Source organism: Electrona antarctica (genome assembly GCF_951216825.1).
Source record: "Electrona antarctica genome assembly, chromosome: 2".
In the NCBI taxonomy this organism is placed as follows: Eukaryota; Metazoa; Chordata; class Actinopteri; order Myctophiformes; family Myctophidae; genus Electrona; species Electrona antarctica.
Window position 1 is genome coordinate 23,283,620 of NC_136807.1, and position 18,052 is coordinate 23,301,671.

An 18,052-nucleotide genomic window follows, 5' to 3' on the forward strand; every position below is an offset into this window, starting at 1 on the left:
GTAGTTAGACGAAGTGGTTAGCTTAAATATGTCAGCATTTTGTCCAAATATTTGATGTCTGCTACTCTGCTTTCAACCGAGTTCATTTTGTGGCGACCACCAGCCAATACCAGCAGTTCTTCCACTTTTTGAACACACGCCGTGACACAGTGCAGAAAATGTTTGAGATTGAAAATGGATAGAACAAGCCAGATGTCTGCTGGCTGATGAACTGCCATTGCTGAGGTGATTTGACACCCGTGTTTTAATGCAACATACGTACACTCCTCCTCCTCTCCCCGATGTTGGTGAGGACGGTTTTGTGTCTGGCTACAAACACCTGGGTGCACTCACACGGTTAATGCAATTCTCTGTGCTCGTTGGATCAATGCTGTGTTGTGTCATGGCCGCCCAATGCATTTCCAATGGAGGTCACATGGTTTGACACAACATTGTGTTGTGTGAGGGGGAGGGGCGTTTCGACTGCGCCCCTCCCCCTCACACAACACAATGTTGTGTCAAACCATGTGACCTCCATTGGAAATACATTGGGCGGCCATGACACAACACAACATGCATCCAACGAGCATCCAACGAGCACGAGAATTGCATGAAAGGTGTGAGCTCAGCCTAAGGCTTCATTCACACGTACCAAACACCAATCAAGCAATGTTTGGTCATTTTTTTGTTTTTTTGGGCCACCACAATGCTTTTCCAATGGGAGTCACATGGTTTGATCAAACATTTGTGTTTGATGGCTGATTGCTGATTGCTCCCCCCTCATCAAACAAAAATGTTTGGTCAAACCATGTGACTCCCATTGAAAATGAATTGGAGCAGCAATCAAAAAGCAATCAGGCATCACACACGGACCGAACATTTGTTGTGTAGGTGTGAACTAGGCCTAACACAACTCCACCTAAACACCAGTACACCACCTTGTCAACACAATGCAGTCCAATGCAATCTAAACACCTCCCCCTGAGCACTATGCACAGCCTCCAGTGGTGGAAAAAGTACTCAAATGTTTTACTTAAGTACAAGTATCAATAGTACAAGTACGATACACGTATCAGTTAATGTATGTTTTGTTATAATAATCAAAATACAAGTATCTATTAACTAAAGTTTTAAAATGTAGTGGAGTAAAAGTACAATATTTGCATCTGTTATGTAGTGGAGTAGAAGTAAAACTATTGGGAATTGGAAATATTCAAGTAAAGTACAAATACCTCAAAATTGTACTTAAGTAAATGTACTTAGTTACTTTCCACCACTGACAGCCTCAATGTCGCCAGGGATAACCTCAGCTCTGTACGTTTCTGAAAATCATAAAATAAATTGAATGTATTTTTTTAAAGGAAGAACAAATATGTTTGCACTCGCAGACCATGTTGAATCAATCCTATATTTCCAATTCAAGTATGTCCAATTTCCAAGTCGATTATACTGTAACTAAGAACGGATTATTTAACTGTACCTAACTGTGCCTAGCAGTCTGATTTAATTATTTAGTCCCCACTCCTTTGGGGTTTGTCATTGTACCTGACCGCAACGTGCAACTTCCAATACAAGCAAATTTCCTATTAATATATTTACAACCAAATATATAATTTCTTAAAATAAGCAGACATGGCAACACTTAAAAGTTTCTCTCTGGCGACTGGGTTGCTGTACTGGCATTGAAGACACATTTAGTAGAATCTATAATCTGGGGGGATGAAAAAGTGAAAACCTCCTTTAATGTGTATCTTCCTTCAAAACAAAATACTGTCCATATAGTCGAATACTTAGCCATTGTTAATAGTGAGATTAAGGCTAATCCCAATATTATTATTATTATTTTTTTGAAAAAGTGTCACTGAGGTGTGTGTGTAGACAAAGAGCTGGACATTTACTGACACATCTTACAAGCCAGTATTTTTTATTTGAATATGTGTATATATCTTTTGTGGGCTTTTTTCTTTTTTTCTTTTTCTTTTTTCTTGTGTACGTCCAATCATTGACTAGCCTGGGAGGGGCAAAAAAGTGAAAAAAATTAAACAACTTGTAAGTCATTTAAAATTTTAACTTGAAATGTATTTTACCAAAATTCATTCTGTTTGGTGTCCCTCATGTCTCTCTGCCAAAACGGTTTTGTGGACAGTATCTTTGCTCCAAGCGAAAGGCTGCTGAACTGAGAAGATGTAAAGTTTACAGGACTGTAAGACCGCTCATGACGCTAACTTTACAGTTCTGTAAAAACACTTAGTGTCAGCTGTAAATGTTACCTTAAAATATGGATGGGACGATATGGAAAAAGTACAGCCAACTCAGGTCCAGGGCATGATGGATCATGTCACGATGCATTTAAATCTCCGCAATATTTACGGTTATTGTGAGTGTTTACCGCGATTAATGAATGATGCTTAACGTCCTATCCCTACCACAAAACTACTCATGCCACTGTCAACTGTAAACTTCACGGTACTGTAAAAAAAAACAACTGTAAACTTCACAGTACTGTAAAACTGCTCATGCCTATCTGTCATCTGTAAACTTGACAGTCCTGTAAAGCTGTTCATATTACAGTACTCAGTGTGTTTGTGTGTGTGTGTGTGTGTGTGTGTGTGTGTGTGTGTGTGCGTGTGCGTGAGAGAGAGAGCCTAATACTCAGTAGGAGGGATGGACAACAAAGGTTTACGTATCAACCTTAATATTCCTGAATTATTTCTACCGCTGTACTCCTTCTGTCTCTGTCTGTCTGTCTGTCTGTCTGTCTGTCTGTCTGTCTGTCTGTCTGTCTGTCTGTCTGTCTCTCTCTCCATATGCACACTGATGGTTGAGAAGGATTAAGGATACTGTCTTATCAACTCTGACTCCTATAGGCTGTATTCCGACAGGTACAGAACATCTAATTTGCTGCCATAGGTTCTCTGGTTTCCCCAAATCAACTTGTCGCTGCTCAGTGTCTTCATGTCAGCATCAGATACTATACTATATATAATTTATAATATGTTATCCAGGAACCTCACCACAGAATACAGTATGCAATGCAGCCAACTCTCCTTGGATGCTAAAGATTTACTGGTTGACCTTATAACAGGACTAATGTACATTTCACTTTGTTACTGACACTTCAGAGCGACTCACAACAACTGACCAGAGATGTTTTGGTTTAAACCGCCAGGCCACACTGCCAAACGCAAGTTCATCTGGTGCCTAAATTGGATTTGGGAAACCTGCCCTGCATGTACCACTGGAGCCTGTTAAAGCTCAAAGAGGTTTAAAATCAGTTGTTCTGTCCTTGTAGGGAATTGTCTTGAGGCTTCGGACAACAGACTCGAGGCTTTTAACTTATAAGATCACACTCTCCTCTCCACTCTTGTGGAAGAAAGTTTAGCCCAGTCTGTGTCCCCGTTCTGGTCGTACCTCGCATCAACCCCAGTGTCTTGTTCGTTGCCCTTGTGTAAGTGGTGTCAGTGTGACTTCCTGTAAATTACCAGTCTTCCATTCATATCGCTAGATTAGCTTATTGATTAGGAGTTAACTATGTTAATTATTGACTGTATTAATGCTATTAATGACCTCTGGGGCTTGAAACTAACGACTTCACCAGACAGCTGCTGGCGAATTGCTTGGGTCTCTCTATACACTGCTAAACACCTCGTCTTCTCGCTGGAGAATGAAGATTGTTCGAATATACCGTCTTGTGGGGGCTATGATACCAAATGTATACTCTGTTGTGCGACAGTGAACTGTTGATCAGTTCTTGTGATGTGCGATGGAGTATGAAAATGAATTCAGCTTAAAGGAGTTAGTTTCATGCCCCGATGACATCACCAGTGTTCCCTTGCCCTTTGACTCCTGTCTGTTTGTCGGGTATACCACTGTGCTCACAACACCAACTAAAACCAATGGCAATAAAACTAAGTTCATGACAAGACGACGGTTTGAATGTGTTGTTTTATTTGAGAATATGTTTGTAAAGGTGGTACAAAAATATCCCCTTTTTCAGTTTCCTCCATTTAAAAAAGATGAAAATCATGAAAAAGTAATACTATAGTTCATGTTTTTTTTTAACAAATGTGATTTAACAAATGTGATAAACATAATGAAAAAAGTGATTTTCATCATCTAGACACCCATTCAAACTTTACATGTTTCAGACATGTTTGGCTGAAAATGAATCTTTGAAATATTTCATATAGAAATATAGTGCTTTCAAATTTGAGAAAGTTATAATGGGGGTCAATCATGGCAGATTTTGGCACAAATCACTTTCACCTAGAAACTCCATTCACACTTTTTTATAATTCATCTTACTGTCCTACTCTATGGCTCTGTTCTTGCTCTAAGGCCCAAACCACACCAGCTGCAACTCCTTGCAACTACTCGCAACAAAACAAACCACACCAATGCAACTCGATCCTTGCAACTGCCATTGGGAATAATGGTTCCAACTTCCAAGTAGTTGCATGACCCTCTGGTGTGGTTAGGGCTTAAAGGAGAATTTCAGACTAGAAGGCTTTCTTACCTTTATTTGTAGTTGTTACGTCCCCACGAAAGAGGTCCATGTGTTATTTTGTGCAAAATAAAGCACATTATTGGCTATTTCCCCTACCTACCATAAGCCCTCAATGAATTGAATTGGGTTTTTGTGCTAATTCGCTTATTTCCATCGCTCAAAAATCTTTTTTTTAATATATCCTCTCTTCATAATGTAAATAAAGCAGCACACTTTACTACTTACTTCGATGGAAATAAGCGAATTAGCACAAAAACCAAACCCCCATTGAGGGCTTATGGTAGGGGAAATAACACCTGGACGTCTTTGGTGGGGATGTAAGGTAAGAAAGCCTTCTAGTCTAAAATTCTCCTTTAAGACTTCAGTTGGCCCCACCGCCTCCTCTCTGTTAGTGTTACCCTGCCCCCCGTTTCTTCTTGCTCTAATACTGGCCATCTAGGTTTTTACTATAAACCCCCCACTTTATTGTCTGGAAACCACAGGGAGGACACTGCCTCACCCGCATCGCACATCAATGGGTTATTTATCCCTTTGCCTTTGAGTAACATTGATACAACAAATTTAAAAATATATATAACAGGAGATTTGTCTGTTTGTTGTGCTGTTGCTTATCTAGACGTTTGAATGTTTATGATTCACAATGGACAGAGCCTCTGGCTTTTCTGTTATTATCCATTTGGCTTTTTGCACAGAGCAAGCACAGTGGCTCACTGGGAAAAGGGCCTGCCTGGGAATCTGGAGGCCACAGGTCCCAGCACCAACAGTGTGTCCCTTTTGATTATGACAAGTCAAATGGCTTCAACAGAGAATTGGTGAGAAAATGAATGCTAGTACAGACAACCTAATTTGATCTACAGGGTAATCATTAGTAATATACTGTATAGTATGTCATCATGTAGTTTCTTAAAGGAGAATTCCATACTAGAAGGCTTTCTTTATTTGTAGTTGTTACGTCCCCACCAAAGAGGTCCAGGTGTTATTTTGTGCAAAAGCTCCTTATTGGCTATTTCCCCTACCATAAGCCCTCAATGAATTGCATTGAATTGAATGGGAATCGAATGGGGCTATGGGGTGTTGTGCTAATTCGCTTATTTCCATCGCTCAAATTTTTTTCGTATATATCCTCTCTTCATAATGTAAATAATATCCCAAGCGGCACACTTTACTACTTATTTCGATGGAAATAAGCGAATTAGCACAACACCCCATAGCCCCATTCAATTCAATGCAATAAGCCTATCTCACAGAATTTCCCCGCCCCCTTAATACGCCCCCTTTCGGGGTTAGTGGTGATAGCGTGACGTCACTCCATAGACGCTACATGTTAACAGAGGTAATTTAAGAAGTCTACAACTTTTGTTTTCCCAAGGTAAGGTTTGTTCAATCTGTTCGAGATGATTTACCATCTTGTTTGCTTCATAATAATATTGGTCTGTCACATTTTTACATTAGAAAATGTACTTAGATTCTCCAGAGAAAAAAAACGTGTAAATGCTAATGTTAAATGACACCACTATTTACCGGAAGTGGGCGTGGAAAGCGGGCTGTGAGATAGGCCTATTCATTGAGGGCTTATGGTAGGGGAAATAGCCAATAAGGAGTTTTTGCACAAAAAAACACCTGGACCTCTTTGGTGGGGACGTAACGACTACAAAGAAAGGTAAGAAAGCCTTCTAGCATGGAATTCTCCTTTAATCGTCGAAAACCATGAAAAACGACATACGTCAAAATTCATGGACTATACATTTGACGAAACCATGACGAAAAATGAAAACCATGAAAAACATATGTCGTTACTTATGGTTTTAAGATGAAAATCATGAAAATTACATTAGTAGGCCTATGTCATCTTTCATGGTTTTCAACATCATACTATAGTATTGTCGTTTTTCATGGTTTGACAAAAAAGACGAGAGAAATTATGTGGGCATGTTTAATTCTAGCAAAGAATTACTCAAGACAAAGCAGTAAAGCAAATAAGATGTACCAGAGTTTTTGTGATCTTACCCAAGAAGTTTAATACATAACTTTTTAAACAATGCTTTCAAACACAGCCATCAGTGACCGAGTAAGCAAAAGCACTTTATTTTTCACATGTTTTTTGTCACATTCAACAGATCAACCTGCGAGGGGCGGAACCCAACAAATGACACAACTCTTTTCTCGTTGAACTTCTAAGCGAAGGTATTTCTTCAGGGTAAGAGAGTTGTGTCATTACCATTGAAAGCTTTACTAGAAAACCCCAAACCATAACCGTCACATTTGCCCCACAAACTGGAATGAACCATTCTTAGTGGAAAAATATAAAGATGTCACATTCGTATCTCAGTGGTTCTCACAGTGGGGTCCAAGGACCCTCAGGGTTTCTTTACAGTGTGAAATTGTACAAACAGAACCAAATTGTCCCGTAAGGGTCTGTTTTTACACTCTCAAGAGTTATGTTAGCATTGCAATTACCGGTAAAACATTTGAGAACCACCACCATCGTATCCAATGGACAACATACACAAAAACACTGAAATAACCAAAACAACGAGCAGAAATTCAGATAGACTTTGGAGGTATTTGTGAAACCAGGAGGAGTTGTCAACCGACTTGAATGCAAGTTGAGGTTAACTACATCTGAGGAGGAGGAGACTAGTTAACAGTTTATTCTTTGAGCAGGTCATCACAATCCTGAAACTTGTGCCTGTGGTTCAATAACTGGTTAACACAACACCCCCCCCCTCCCAAGATTGAAAACCACTGTTTAACTAGAAAAATAATAAAGAAAGCCTAGTTTCATGTAAACATGCTGTTGATTGACCAACACCCTCCTGAACACAAATCACTGTATAATAACGACAAGATTACAAGTTATCAAACAAAACCAAAACGCAACAAACGGCCATTTTTAAATCTTTTGAAACCTAGTTCAGACAAAAAGATTTCTCATGCCCAATTTATACTTCATTGTATGATTTTGTCGCATGCCATAAGTAAGCAAAACAAATGAAAATGCTTCAGATGTAGTCTCGGTTTATAAATCATGAAAAAATAATGCTCAACGTGTCATGGACGTGAGGTTGTAGATTTACAATTTTTGCCGTGCGGCACAATTGCACGAAGAAGCATGAATGAAGCGTTACAATGTTGTCACATCGGTCTGGGATAACCCCTTAAAGACTAGATTCTGGTGCGTCCAGACTAGTCCATCATCTGATATTGTGGCCACCAACTCTGGTTTGACATGAGGAGGGACAAAAAAGGGCTTTGTATTGTCTTTTTTAAATGCTACAATAACATTTTCAAACAGACCTCTCAGTGAGGCTAAAATACTTTTAACAGATGAGAAAATGTGATAAGCATTTAAGCTGACAATACAATGAAGATTGCTGCATGTAATGAAAATACCTATTTTAATTCACCGAGACATACATTGTGTATTCTCAATTTACAGATGAATTTAGGAGATTTGTCTACCAATAACACCAGTCATTTAATTGACCACAGCATAAAGTGGTGTGTGTGCACCATGAAGCAGAGACGGCGTTACAATTAGTTTGACAGATTGGACCCAAATTGTATTGAAATGTAAATAAGTTGCAAAGGCATTATCCAATTGTGTAACAATTTCCTATCCTGACAACAATGAAACACTTGGATAATGTTTAGCAAAGTTTTGCCTGATTTATACTTGTTTTTTATTTGTGTCGCACACACCGCAAATACCCTGTGAGCTTGTAGATCTGTGATTTTGGGCGTGCGACAACAGGCGGAGCTAAGCTTAAATCAGGCATTAGTATTCAAATCCGTTACAGCTGCTCGTTCATTCTTAAACGGGAAAACGTTGATGAAAACCAGGCGTGGACTGTGGTCAGAGCGGAATGGAATGCAAGTGGAACAATAACAAGTGTCTTTTTATGTCATTTCATGTCCAAATGTCCATGCGGTGACAAATTAAAGACTGGAATCATTAAATCCTGTTCAAACGGGTTCATACAGTACACACCCTCACACCAACCAATCACAACGCCGCTGTGATGACATCAGCGGACAGGGAGTGATGTCAGCATCGCGGCAAGGTGCTGATTGGGGAGACGGTGATGAAGGGTGATGGGTTATGAAGACGTCTCGGCAACTTTGGTCTCTTCAGTTTGATTTCTTGTCCTGCTCACTGCCAGCCTAGAGAGCGAGACAGACAAAGTATTTCAATTTGAAGTTATATAAACATATATACACACACATACGTATGCATGTGTGTAGGTGTCAGTATGAGAGGGAGACAGTGTGTGTGTATGTGGGTTATTTGTCCTTCCGTTTGAAATCCAACTGCGTGCGTTCGTGCGTATGTGAGTGAGAATTAACTCACCATTGTACAGTATTTTGGCCATCATTTTTAATTGCTTGACGGTACATGTGATTCTCACACACTTTTCCCAATGGAGTTTGTTCATCCTGACTCACCCAAAATGTCAAAGGTTGAACAACACAGCGGCGCGCGTGTGTGTGTGTGAGAGAGTGTTTGTGTGTGATCTTTCCTGTTAAGCTTATCAGCTTAAGCTTATCAAGAAAGTCCAGCACATTATCATTCTTCAGCTGACCAGTACAACCAGTCTACTGTTGTACTGTGTGTACATTGGAGTGTCTACAAGGTGTGTGTGTGTGTGTGTGTGTGTGTGTGTGTGTGTGTGTGTGTGTGTGTGTGTGTGTGTGTGTGTGTGTGTGTGTGTGTGTGTGTGAGAGAGAGGGGTGTGTGTGGGCCTGGACTAATTATTTTGACATTACTTGTATGACAAGGAATCAGAATCAGAAGGTAAATCTGTTTGATGAATTGAAGATTTATTTTGATGTGAACAGAAGCATTTAACTATGGATTATTCGACTGTTTTCACACCTGATTCATTGATTATATTTGAACTTTCAATATGTAACATACTTGTTGCATTAAAGAATAGCGAAAGTCTACAAACTCACAGAGCTACACATTAAAATGGGTTGTGAGCTTTTAGATTGGCTATTTTACTGATGCAATCTGATACATGTACTGTAGCCTTAGTAAGGTTAAACAAGACTATTATAATCATCTGGGTTAGTTAGTGACTGTGTCCATGTTTTTTGAGGTGTTGGGTGAAATCAACCCTCAACGGCTTCTGACAGACATATGGGAGGGGATGGGGGAGGGAAGGCTCGACCAGATCGGATCTGTCACAGATATGTGTTCAGATTGATTTTACACTGGCAGACAAATCCAGCTTGAATCAGACCTGTGCCACATCCAGATTGTAATTACGAAATGCGACTTGTTTGCGTTTAGAATTATTTAAACAAATCCGATTCCAATCTGGATGTGGCATAGATCAGATTGAGGCTGGATTTGGTTGCCAGTGTAAATGGGCCCCAAGAACGCAAAATCACACTGCTGGTAAAAGGAACACTTCAGCGTGTCTTTACCATAGACATGACAGAAAAGCGCTAACATCTCAACAAACACTTTCTGTGGCCCGTTACATCTCTGCTGTCGGGCAGAAACCAGCCAACTCCAAATTGGATATTGTATATTTTAAAACAAAGCAATACTGCCTTATCAAAGTTGTTATTGTGACTTTATATAATTATTGTCAGAGGGGGATGGAGTTAGCTGGTACAGTCGACAGTTTGAGGATCCAAAGGAGTAGCTGGTTTTGTTAGAAACACTTAAATACATTTTCATTTGTTCAATATGTTTTTAACCAACACACAGAATAAATGGAGTTAGCTGGTTTCTGCCAGACAGCAAGGATACGTAGTTACATACTGTATGTGGGATGTGCATGTGGTGTGTGTGTTACCAGTAGTTTGTCGTGTTCGCCCAGAAGTCGGTCATATTCCACTGTCAGGTTCTCAGCTTGTTTCTTCATGGCCTGAACATCACTGTCTGACTTCTGAAGACCTGCACACGCACGCACACGCACACACACACACACACACACACACACACACGTGCACACACATGCACAACTCAGGCAAGGCGTAAGACTCCTGTCCCCTCTCTTAAAAGTTTCCTCCCATAAACTTCACTTGAAAATTATGTTTAAGAAACTTTAATAATTATGTTGCTTCAATGCTTCTCTGCTTCAGTGCCAGCTGCCAGGCACAGCGCATCTGTCTCTAGACTCCTCGACAACTAACTCCATGCAGAGAGATGGCTCTGCCTTTTTTTTTTAAACATAAAAGGTGGTTTAACAACTAGTCGACTAGTAAACTAGGCAACTAGTCAACTAGTAAAAATGACTAGAAGTGAATGCCCTAGTACCCGGTACCCAATCACGTTCGGTTCGGTACATGCTTGGTGCCGAGGTTCGGGACCCACCCCTAGTCAAAAGGGAGACATCGAAGAGGAAGGATGGATGGGGAAGGATCAACATAAATATGGAATATGGAACAGGTCAGCTCCATATATGGAGATCTAAGGGTTTGAGGTCAGATGTAGAGTTGCTGGCCAATATTCATGATATCAGGGATCTCCATTCCTGATGATGTCACGTGATGTCACATGGCCGACCAACACACTGAAGGAGAAATAAGTCGCAATAAGTTTAATAATATTTGTGCTAAAGTACTAGTCTTAGCCCAAATCCCCTCGCAACACAACAGTGGTCCCCAGGTTGATTCTATCCGCTCCCAACACAACAGTGGTCCCCAGGTTGATTCTATCCCCTCCCAACACAACAGTGGTCCCCAGGTTGATTCTAGGTCAGGGAGGTGGTCCCTCGTTCACAATCAGTTGAAAACCCCTGACATAGATCTACGACTTCTACGTGAGAAGGCGAATGTGTGAATTAACCCTAGAACACTAAACATGGGTGATTTTCATCCGGACGATTATATTTTTGCAATTTTCATAATGTTGCTGATGTCTGAGGTGAGTGGGTCTTTCAGTAGCCTACCTTCATGATGCTCAGTGACATCATAGAACTTAGTAGGTTTGTTTCCCTGCCCACATCCCTGTTTTTTTCTACAGGCAGTTGTTTAGTGATAGTTTGATAGAGAAAAATCCAATACACCCACAATGGACTTTATGTTTTTCCATGTCTTACGAATGGGGGGGACCAAAGGAGAAGTTCCCAACTTCATTTCTAAATATTTTGACCCCCCCCCCCCCCCCATGAAATAGATAGTTTTTTTGTGAAAAGTCATGTTGAAATATTAAAGAAGAGTACCTCAAGTTGCCATGTATTGCTGTACTTCAATATATTTTGATGAGAAATATTTTTTATGGAATATTTTATATTGGGTAAAATATACCCGTGTTTAGTGCTGGTGTAACAAAAAATATGTTTAGTGTTCTAGGGTTAAGATCAACTTGTTCAAGCATGCAATCAGGCTCAGGGTGAAAAAGGTGACAGTATCGGCGCCCACCGCCCATCATTGCGAAGCGTGTGGCGCAAAACACTTGGGTGGGTTTTAAGAGTGTCAAACACATTTTTGGGGGGTGAGGGGACAAGGTTATACTACACTTGAGTCAATCAGTATCAGCATTGAGCAAGATATGAATTCCCTGATGAGATTATAGAAAACTAGAAAAAGTGCCCTTCTGGGCACAGGTCTCCACCAGGAGGATAGGAGTGTGAGTGTGATGTTTGGCAAAATGTTTAGGAGCAATATAAACGTGTGTGTGTGTGTGTGTGTGTGTATGTGTGTGTGTGTGTGTGTGTGTGTGTGTGTGTGTCACGGCTTGGCCTGTTGTAGCGCCACCATGAGGCTGATTTGAAAACTGTCAAGTGGCATTTCTTCTTCAGCCTAGTGGGAATAAGCATGCACAGTTTCACCGCAATCGGACGCTGCGTTGAGTCGTTGTGGCGATTTGTACAAAACGGGTACAAAGCGGGCTACTCCTTAAAAGTTTAGAAGCCAATCGTAGGCAATGAAGGTGGATTATGAGAAATCAAACAAACCCGTCTTGATCACATGACTATGGAGAGCATGTGTACCGATTTGCGTGAAATTTTGATAACATCTGAAGGAGTAATATTAGAAAATGTGTTTTACATATGTCGGCCTCCTGGTGGCGCTATAAAGAGCAGATGTGAAAAATTCCAGGCAAAGGTTTTTCCTTGGCCTCTAGGGAGTTGGCATTCAAAGTTATCCACAAATCCGTGCAGTTGGAGGTAAAAACACTTTTCGGCCAGTTATAGCGCCACCATGAGGCTGAGTTGAAAATGTTCACGTGGCATTTCTTCCTCGGCCTAGTGGGAATGTGCGTGCGCAATTTCACGGAAATCACACGATGTGTTCATGATTTGCAGCATTTTGTTTGAAACTGAGCACTCCTGCGAACTTTGGAAGCCAATCTTAGCCAATCAGGATGGAGTCTGAGAAATCTGAAAAACCCGTTTCGTTGAATGGCTCTAGAGAGACTGTGTACCAATTTGCGTGATGTTTGGACAAAATCTGTAAGTGTACGGTCCAAAAACTTGTTTTGCACAAAGCGGCCTCCTGGTGGCGCTATAACAGGCCGTTCTGGAAATTTTGGGGCAGAGGTTCAGAGGTTCAATTTGGCATCGACCGGGTTAACGGTGCCGGAGATTAGCTGTTCACAGACGGACACAAGAGAGGAGACAAAAATGCTATACTCTCATAGCTTTGTGCGTGCATAATTTAATTGCTGATCTGTTTCATTCATTACCCCAAATCTAATAGTGACCAATGTCAAGAAAATGCACAAATACTCTGATGCAGTGAGTGCAAGCTAGCAAAATATAGCCAGCAGCCTTATTTTATCTAGTCTACCAACTCAACCCCCCATGCATTGATAATACAGGTTGTATAATAATAGCCTATATGAATGTGTTTATAGCCTGCTTGTGCACCTCTTCTTAAGTCTTCTTAACCCACATTTATTTTAGGACCACAGGGTTGGGTCGAAAATTGCAGATCTGCAAGCTCACAAAGGGACGCGATGCTTTGTGAGCTTGCAGATCTGCTCATTTCAGCATGTTGAGCGGCGAAAGGAGACCCAGGCATTTACATCGATCGAGCTTTAGGCTCAGTCGAACGACAAAGTAAATACAGTTATAATCATAGTTCAAGTTGTGCTCCCCTCGCGCCTACCTGCCCAAATAGACTAATAGATATAGCCATTTTAATGCAGTTAGAGAGCTGTTTGGAGCAGAGCGGTCTTGGTCAGAGGAAGCAGGTGAGAGTGATGTGAAAACATTGATTTGCAGTGCACTCCAAGATTGATTTTTGAGTGGTGTAAACCACTCCTACGACTGGCTTTGTTAGTTTACGTGTCTGTCTGTGCTCAAAAAATGAGCATGGTTGCTACGGTCACCCAGTTCACCCGGGTGTGATTTCATTACGTCAGACATTACGTCAGATCAGAGCTGATCAGGCTATATAATACCTTATAAGCTCTCGCACTCGCATGCAAACTGTGCTCAAACTCACCCAGCTGTAGTTTGTGGACAGTTACCGTGTGTGCGTGCAGCTTGCAGGCGCCAGGCGCTTGCAGACAGCATGATGTCATTACGGTCCGTCAGAAATATCGCTCCGGGTCCCACCACACCAGAGATCGACACGACCCCCCCCCAAAAAACGGATTTGCATGAATCACACAGGTGATTCCCATTTGGTTTCCAAACTGTATTTCGACGAAAAGCTACACGTTTGCACGTCAGCTTGTTAGATATTTTGACGCGTGTACCTTTCTTTGTGGTGTTCAGCTCGTCTCTCAGGGTCTTCAGCTCTTCTCTCAGGGAGATGTTCTCCTCCTCCAGATCTACTTCTCCTGCCTTCTTCTTCCCTCCAGCCTCTGGAAGATCCACACCAGCATCGTTGAGTTTCTACACACACACAAACAAACACAAAGACACCATGTACCTGTCAAACTACTATGGGCATGGTCTACAAGCTATATGCTACAACACAAAGACACCATGTACCTGTCAAACTACTATGGGCATGGTCTACAAGCTATATGCTACAACACAAAGACACCATGTACCTGTCAAACTACTATGGGCATGGTCTACAAGCTATATGCTACAACACAAAGACACCATGTACCTGTCAAACTACTATAAAAATGTGGAACGCCCTATCAACAGTCACAAAGGAATGTGAATCCCAATCTCCTTCAAAACCACTCACAAAGAGCACTAATGGGTCACTGGAATTCAAAACTGGCCACAGTAAAAAGTCAAAGTCCCCCACCCTCTTTTACTGTACATATTTGAAAATGAAGGATCCCAATGGAAACAAGTCTTTCTTGGTTTTTTTTATCCTCTTAGCAGACCTTGTATTGAACAGTGCTTTCCTGTGCAAACTGTTAATACAATCAATCAGCTGAGTTCAATATGAGAAATCAGTTCAATGAGAGATTGGCTCAGTATGAGAGAGTTGAGAAATCAGTTCAACATCAGCTGAGAGATCAGCTGATCAGTTCAGATCAGCTGCTCATCAGTTCAATATGAGAGAGATCAGTCAAAATTATTGCAATTGAGTCTGGACTTTTCTTAGTTACCTCACTACATTATATGTCATAAAATTATGACATAGTGGCCAGAGCCCAGCTGACCCCACCAGCAGAGACGGACAGGTGTTCATACCAAACACTCCTAACGTCACACACCCCTCAGCCAGACACCAGCTGCACTGTGTGTGTGTGTGTGTGTGTGTGTGAGTGAGAGTGTTGTTACTATACTCAAAAAATGTCCCCACAAGTATAGTATTTATATTAAAAATAAGCCATTCATAATCATATTGCTGCCATTCTGAAATGTTGTCCTCACAAGTATAGTAAAAGAAACGTGTGTGTGTGAGTGTGAGAGAGGGTAACAGAGATGGAGCCCCCACATAAGCCCTGCCCCACCCACACAGAAACCAACTGGTGTAAATACCAAACATCTCCACTCCATCATGTTACACGGATGCCAGCTGTCAGCCTTTACACGTGTGGAAAGCACCTACAAGTCTACGGACAGACAAAGGCTTAATTTACAATCCATCGCATGAGGGTCTGACTCGCCACAGATAGAGCTCGTCTGTTAGTGTTGCCTTGCTAAAAGGGGCTACTTTGTGGCAAAGATCCTTGGTATGATTATAGTGTACGTGTGTCTTTTTGACAAGAGACAAAGACAAACCTCATAATACGTAGCTTAAACGTAGCTTTTTACCTCTTTCTGACAAACCTTGTTCCCAGGCTGGTAACAACCAGGGTTTAAATAGTTAACTAAAACTAGCCCAAAAAACCCCAAAAAACTACATTTTAGCTAACATTAATAAAAAAGGAGGCTTTCCAAAAAAAATTTAAAGGGAAAGTTTAACTTGTGTATTTACAACACTCAACTACAATCAGAGAAAATGTCATCAACTTTAGTCTGTCAAAAATCTTCAATAGCAAACATTTTAAAAAGTCCTGCCCTCGTTCAATGTTGACCGACTAATGCAAATTACGATACTAAACTACAAAGTAATAAAAACTGAACTCTAACATTAATTAACCAATGAACCCCTTTTAAAATCATGAAATTGAAAACAAAACATCAAAATTAAATTAAATACGCAAAGACCTTTAAAAAAACAACTTAAGGCAGAACACATCTATAGGGCGTAACTTCAATGGTAATTCGGTTAGCAGTTTATTAAAACATCTGAATAATATGCTTATCGGCACATGCACACACAGTAGAGGTTGAATGAGGGCAGCAGGTGCATCATCTACGTTACCATGTGGGTGGGGTCAGGGTGTGCGTGCATGTGTTTGCTTGCTCTTGTGTGTGCGTGTGTGTGTGTGTTTATTGGGTTAGGTCGTAAAGGCTTCCTTTACCATCCATGTGACAGTTTTAGGCGAGGCAGTCACGTGCTGTTCCCTGGTTTCAAATCACAGCAGCCACTGTTCCTTCTATTCATCTATCTGTCCATTCATCTATCAGTCTTTCAAATGTCCTTTTATATTGCGTTTATGGCCAGAGTAAGTTCATTCGGTTCTATTGTATTCTGCATAGACAGGCACGGTGAGGAGTCTGTACTTTAAATTAACTTAGTCAATCTGAGGAAAAGTAAAAGTAAGTGAGTTTGCAGAATAATGTATATAGTCCATATTAACGTGGGTTGGCCTCTGGCAGTGAGGCAAAACATACTTTGTGTTCATATTTAAAGCCTTCAGTGGAAAACTACCACCTTGTATTACAACCATGTTAGATTGGAATTATGGACCCCATTTGACACGCTCGAATGCTGTTTGAATGAGGACGACAGGCTTTTGTTTAAATGCCCCCACAGGGGTAGACATTAAGGGACATTTCAACCATTGTAACCACTGGCCCAGGACATTCGTGAGCTATTGATCGTCATAATAAGGAAAATTAACACATTTGATCCTATTTTTCTATCACATATGAACTAATTTCTTTTATTTATAAAGTGCTGTTATAGAAAACTCACTCTCATTCAAGCATAAATTACTTAACATTAAATTCAAAATATGTAATGAGGACTATGTTGTGAGAATTTTAACAAAACAAATCATTCTGCAGTGAATTACAACTTTAGAATTGTGCTGCATATTCAAGAAGCTTTATTTGTTACTGATTTACTGTTACTGTATACAGATACATGCAGAATACTGTTGTTGGAACTAGTCTTGCAGAGTGTTGTATATATAAATAGACAACAGATAATATAGCCTACAGATATAAAGTTATTGGACTACCTAATATTTGTCTTAGACAGGCATATAACATTACAGCCTGACATAACCTCAGAGTTAAATTAACTCTGAGGCTACTGAGAGTGTATTGGACTTGGGAGAGGGGAGATGTGATGTATTTTGATGGAGGGTCTTGCTCTGTATGACCACGGCTGTTGTAAATCAGATGATTAGCAGATTCTCCTCTTTAAAAACTGGCCGACTGTTTGATTTTGAAGCTCAGCCAGGCTCACTGTCCCTCAGAGGGAAAAGGAACGTTAGCATGTAGCTAACATAGCATCACAGAGCCTACATCAACGTGTACATTCATGCACGCGGGAGCGAGCGAGCAGTGGCCATGTGCCAGGTCTGGAGCACTGCACAGAGTTGGCAGGCGCCCGTCTTTGATCCATATGATCGAGATCATTCACGAAAACGCTGTTTTAACAGTAATTACAGAGGCAATTTAACTGAAATCTTTAAGAAACCGTACTACAGGGGGAAAATATGAAATTATTAGATGTTAATGTGCCAGTGTCTGCGAGTGTACATATGCACAGTAGGCGGAGATTCAACAAGTGTGAGCATGTGCTAACTTTTTATAGCGCTTTTCCAAGTGCTCAAAGCGCTTTACAATGGTTCATTCACTCACACATTGGGAGGTGAAGCGGCGAACAGTCGACGCCAGCGTCCTCACTTCCCACATTCACACACCAATGGTGGCGAGCTCACACCGACCGACTCATTGGAGGCAATGTAGGGTTCAGTGTCTTGCCCAAGGACACTTCGACATGTGGACAGGAGGAGCCGGGATTCGAACCGCCGACCCAGGGATCATTGGACGACCTGCTCTACCTCCTGAGCCACAGCCGCCTAGGTTTTTAATGTATAGGGGCGGCGGTGGCTCAGGGGTA

At 41.0% G+C, this 18,052-nt stretch overlaps 1 protein-coding gene and 1 long non-coding RNA gene across 2 annotated transcripts in view; both read right to left on the reverse strand.

Moving 5' to 3' along the window:
• Nucleotides 1-1,831: 1,831 nt before the first annotated feature.
• Nucleotides 1,832-3,896, reverse strand: LOC306916761. The gene is made up of 2 exons (XR_013789022.1): nucleotides 3,143-3,896; nucleotides 1,832-2,840 (listed from the first exon to the last, which is right to left on the reverse strand). It is a non-coding gene; the product is annotated as an uncharacterized lncRNA (long non-coding RNA).
• Nucleotides 3,897-6,478: 2,582 nt separating this feature from the next.
• Nucleotides 6,479-18,052, reverse strand: part of bcap31 (B cell receptor associated protein 31) — a 32,884-nt gene continuing 21,310 nt past the window's right edge. Inside the window, exons 6-8 of the mRNA XM_079519211.1 lie at nucleotides 14,154-14,292; nucleotides 10,297-10,397; nucleotides 6,479-8,650 (exon numbers count right to left, since the gene is read on the reverse strand). Of these exons, the coding sequence (XP_079375337.1) occupies nucleotides 8,618-8,650; nucleotides 10,297-10,397; nucleotides 14,154-14,292 (273 nt within the window). The 3' untranslated portion in view covers nucleotides 6,479-8,617. The remainder of the gene's footprint in view (nucleotides 8,651-10,296; nucleotides 10,398-14,153; nucleotides 14,293-18,052) is intronic.